Source organism: Cupressus sempervirens, chromosome 9, assembly GCF_028749045.1.
Source record: "Cupressus sempervirens isolate cs-2001-9-10 chromosome 9, ASM2874904v1, whole genome shotgun sequence".
Classification (NCBI taxonomy): Eukaryota; Viridiplantae; Streptophyta; class Pinopsida; order Cupressales; family Cupressaceae; genus Cupressus; species Cupressus sempervirens.
The window spans coordinates 470,993,781-470,998,712 of NC_143126.1; the positions used below are offsets into that span (position 1 = coordinate 470,993,781).

General features: G+C 39.6%; 1 protein-coding gene across 1 annotated transcript; it reads left to right on the forward strand.

The window, feature by feature from the left end:
- Positions 1–1,658: 1,658 nt before the first annotated feature.
- On the forward strand, positions 1,659–3,035 carry LOC149539358 (G-type lectin S-receptor-like serine/threonine-protein kinase At2g19130). Its single transcript, XM_089802554.1, has one exon. The coding sequence runs from the start codon at positions 1,659–1,661 to the stop codon at positions 3,033–3,035; it is 1,377 nt and encodes a 458-aa protein (XP_089658680.1).
- Positions 3,036–4,932: the final 1,897 nt, after the last annotated feature.

Sequence of the window (4,932 nt, forward strand, 5' to 3'; positions counted from 1 at the left end):
AAAAGATAAAAGGATATGTGGATAGGAAAAGATAAAGAGCTATAGTGATATATATAGTAAGATGATGTGATAGAGACAATTTTAAGTAATTGATTCAAAATGCAACATTGTCCACTTAATATAGGAAATGATAACTTTAAAGTGATAAAGATATATGGGTATGTGTAGCTGTATTTCATTAATGAATTTTGGAAGAAATTAACACCTCCGGAGGACAGATACATGGAAATAATAAAGAAACTTGATGTAGAGGGAAATGGCTCACCCACGAACTGCCTGGATGCCCCATCCTCATGGCATCCCCATGCATCCCATCCGGCCTCCTACATCTGTCCTTCTGGGCCGTACTCTGATGGAGAGTGACAGAGGGAACTGTGTGGAACACGAGATGTTGAGAAAGGTGGGTGAGCCATTGCCCTCGACATCAAGTTTCTTTATCATTTCCATATATTTGTCCTCTCGAGGTGTTAATTTCTTCCAAAATTCGTTAATGAAATATAGCTACACATACCCATATATCTTTATCACTTTAAAGTTATCATTTACTAGATTAAGTTGACAATGTTGCATTTTGAATTAATCACTTAAATTTGTCTCTATCACATCATCTTATTATATATATCACTATAGCTCTTTATCTTTTCCTATCCATATATCCTTTTATCTTTTCCTATCCATCTATCTTCAATCTTCACATCTCTCAAAATAGATGCAAGATTACATTTTAATGGTTATAGAGTTTTTCAAATATTAAATCAAATCATTTGTTTTTTACGTTACAAATCTAAAATTACTAAAATTAGAACGAATCAATATAATTTAAAATATATAATTTTAAATTTATTTTTTTAATATTATAAATATAATATATATTAGACAATTAAAAAATTAAAAAATGAAATCAAGTATGATATAGACTGGATAAAGTCAAATGCAAGATCAATTTCTTGAAGGTAAAACTAAAATCATATTTTTGAGATATTGTTATCTTTAGAAAGTGTTGTTAGATGTACAAAAGAAAATAAGATACTAATTTTTCTTAACTTGATTTCAATCTCCAATCCCATAAACCACGATGGCTTGAAATTCCTCTACGATGCTCAACAATTCCCTTTGTTTCAAAACTATTATATTTACCAGCCACCAGTCATATGCCAAGCAAAATATTTTTAGTCAATGTGGAAATATAAGAAACTTAAAATAAACATCCAAACAAATGCCTACGAGGAAATAAACATCCACTTAATCTAAGAAATGATAACTTTAAAGTGATAAAGATATATGAGTATGTGTAGCTGTTTTTCATTAATGAATTTTGAAAGAAATTAACATGTCGGGAGGACAGATATATGGAAATAATAAAGAAACTTGATGTAGAGGGCAATGGCTCACCCACCTTCCTCAACATCTAGCGTTCCACGCACTTCCCTCTGTCACCCTCCCTCTGAGTACGGCCCAGCAGGACGGACGTGGACGGACGTAGGAGGCCGGATGGGATGCATGGGGATGTCATGAGGATGGGGCATCCAGGCAGTCGAACGAACTGCCTGGATAGCCGTTGCCATGAGGATGGGGCATCCATGCAGTCGAACGAACTGCCTGGATAGCCGTTGCCTTAAAGCCTGGGGGACGTTCGATCAATGGCTCACAATTTGGCGATGAATGAGAAGCGGTTCAGACTTGTTTTTGCAGTTGCTGTGTTTATTCCATTGAGTAGCTATGTCAGGGCCGGAGATACTCTTTTTTTGGGCGCCTCGCTTGCTGGAAATCAGACATTGATTTCAGAGAATGGCAAATTTGAATTGGGTTTCTTCAGCCCAAACGGAACCAATAACTGGTACGTTGGAATGTGGTACCGCAATATGCGACAGAAGATGATCGTTTTGGTGGCCAACAGAGAGACTCCCGCGAGGAACAAGCCTGGAGTTTTGAAGCTGTCAAGAGAAGTTGAATTGTATCTGTTGGACGCAGAGGGTGTGTCTATTTGGTCGGTCAACATATCGAAGAAGGCATCCCGTGCTGTGATACTAGAGTCCGGTAATTTTTTGATGCTGAGCGGTGATGACAACAAATCTGAAACTGTGTGGCAGAGTTTCGACATGCCGACAGATATCTGGTTGCCTGCAATGAGATTTGGTGAACAACTAAAACTGGTGTCTTGGAAAAGCTCGTTGGATCCTGCTCCTGGGCTATTCTCTTTCCAGTTGGATCCATCTAGCGCCAAACAAATTGTACTAATGTGGAATAACTCTGTCAAGTATTGGTCCAGCGGAGTTTGGGATGGTAGAATTTTTAGTCGTATTCCAGAGATGACAGACAAAAGGTTTTTCAATGTCAGCGTTGAAATCACCAGCTCTAGTTTGTATGTCAGTTTAACACCAACGCATAATATGCGTGCGCCCATGCATTTCATCTTGACCAAGTCCGGAGATATGCGACTTGCTCAGTTCGATGGGAATAAATGGAGCATGTTCTGGTCTCTGCCCAGAGATGAATGCGCGGTGTATGGCCTCTGCGGCCCTTTCGGCGTCTGTAACTCCATTAATTCTGAATTCTACAGCTGTGTAAATGGCTTCACACCAAAAGACAATGAAGCCTGGGATTCACTGGACTGGTCGTGCAGTGGCTGTGTTCGCCAGAGTCCCTTGAATTGCACAGCCGACAGATTCATCGAGTCCAATGCAACATCGTTTAATGATTATGGTTCTTACATCCCAGCGCCCACAACGACAGATTGCGAGAAAGCCTGCCTCAGCAACTGCTCGTGCACTGCTTATGCTTTCAATCCACCTTCAGGTCCCTGCCAAATCTGGTCCACAGCTCTGTTTGGTTTGCGTGATTCTCCATCAACTAGTAGCAATTCAAATGTCTTCATTCGAGTAGCCCCTGCCTCTGCCCATGCAACGTTTTATCCACCATCGTCATCCGAACGCAAAACCGTCATGCCTGTTGTGATTGCTATTGTCACTGCGCTCGCCATCGCTTTAGCTGTCTTTTCATTTTTTATGTGGAGGAGGCGACAAGATCGACTATGATCTACTGAACTTTGTGAAGATTCATCCGACTCTTTTCTTAGAATGTTCAGTTACAAGGAGTTGAAGATTGCGACTAGGAACTTCAGGTCTAAGCTGGGGAGCGGAGGATTCGGCTCAGTTTTTAAAGGATCGCTACCAGACGGTACACTTGTGGCTGTGAAGAAATTGGAGTCCAATTCAAGCCGAGATGAGAAGCAATTTCGAACGGAAATCAGTTCACTTTGAAATATACAACATGGGAATTTAGTAAGGCTTGGAGGGTTTTGTGCACAAGGATCCAAAGTACGGTTACTGGTGTATGATTACATACCCAATGGATTGCTGAATTCCATACTCTTCACCGGTGGCTCCAAAAGTAAAATCAAGTTGCTCAACTAGAAGGCTTGGTTCAAGATCGCCTTAGGCATTGCTCGAGCTCTGTTATATCTCCACGAGGAATGCAGAGATCGCATCATTCATGGCGATGTAATGTGAGAAATATAACTTAAACTTAAAACTCACAACTCTAAACCAAAAAAAATTCTCGGCACTAAAAAACTGCTCGGCACATGAAGAAAATTGCTCGGCAACAATAGATGCCGAGTAAACTCGGCTCCAAGTGAGAAAACAGAAGAGGGTACCGAGTGTTCTATTCAAACTGAAAAATATTATAACTTATAAAATTTCAATGTGAATGCTTTCACCATTAAAACCAAAGAGTCAATACTTGAAACTTCCAAACAAACTTGTCAAATGGAATAAACAAGGGAAGAGCAATGGATTCAAGTATGACTATTTGCTTTACTATTCAGCTGAGATTAAACTATTACAAAATCTGGGAGCATTCGGCTTGAACCAAAAAATTCTAAAATAACCCTAAACTAGTAAATCTTCAAACTTTAATAAACTTCAAACTTGGAACACTAATGGCTGCATACAATGGTGCCCGGAGCAATCACTGCTTCAACAAGACAAAACAAAATAACAACCAATTCACAGAATGAATAGAGGAGTCACGTGCAACTGGAGACACTCAACATACTTCCTTCTGTCTGTGCAACAAGTGGATCTAGTGACCACTCTCTTCTTCTTCCTTTTCTCTACTCTACTGAACTGAATGTCTGAATAATCTGACTGAATGAAAATGAATGTAAAAACATTCCCTTTTGTCACATTCCATTTTCCTCCTCATTTCTAATTTCAAAAATCTCACCCACCGTATTTATGTTTCTATCTATTCTGGACGTTAGAGGTGGTAGGTGAGCATTTGGCTCAAGGGGCAAACGTACACTTCATTTAATATTCCAACACTCCCCCTTTGTCTCGAGCCAAACAAAAAAGGATCACAACTGATCCAAATCAACTACACCAAGACTCTCTCTTAGGTCTACAAAAATTCCAATGCCTAATGGCTTGGTGAAAATGTCTGCTAGCTACTACTTAGACTTGCAAAATTCCATCTTGATATCCCCATTCTCCACCAACTCTCTGATGAAGTGATATCTAATCTCTATATGCTTGCTTCTCCCATGGAAGATTGGATTCTTGGACAATGCAATTGATGAGATGTTGTCACAATAAATTGTGGTTCCATCCTCTTATCTTTCATTCAAATCTATCAAGATCCTCCTTAACCAAATAGCTTGATGTGCTGCTGCATTTGCTGCTATGTATCTAGCTTCTGCTATAGATTGAGCAACAATAGGTTGCTTCTTGGATGCCCATGAAATTGCACCTGATCCCATATGAAACATGTATCCTAAAGTGCTCTTCCTATCATCTATACTTCCAGCTCAATCACTATCTGTGTAACCAACCAACTTAAAATCATCATTTGCAGTATACAAAATTTCAAATCCCTTGGTACCTTTCACATACCTTAGGATCCTCTTTCCCGCTTGCCAATGGGAATCCTTTG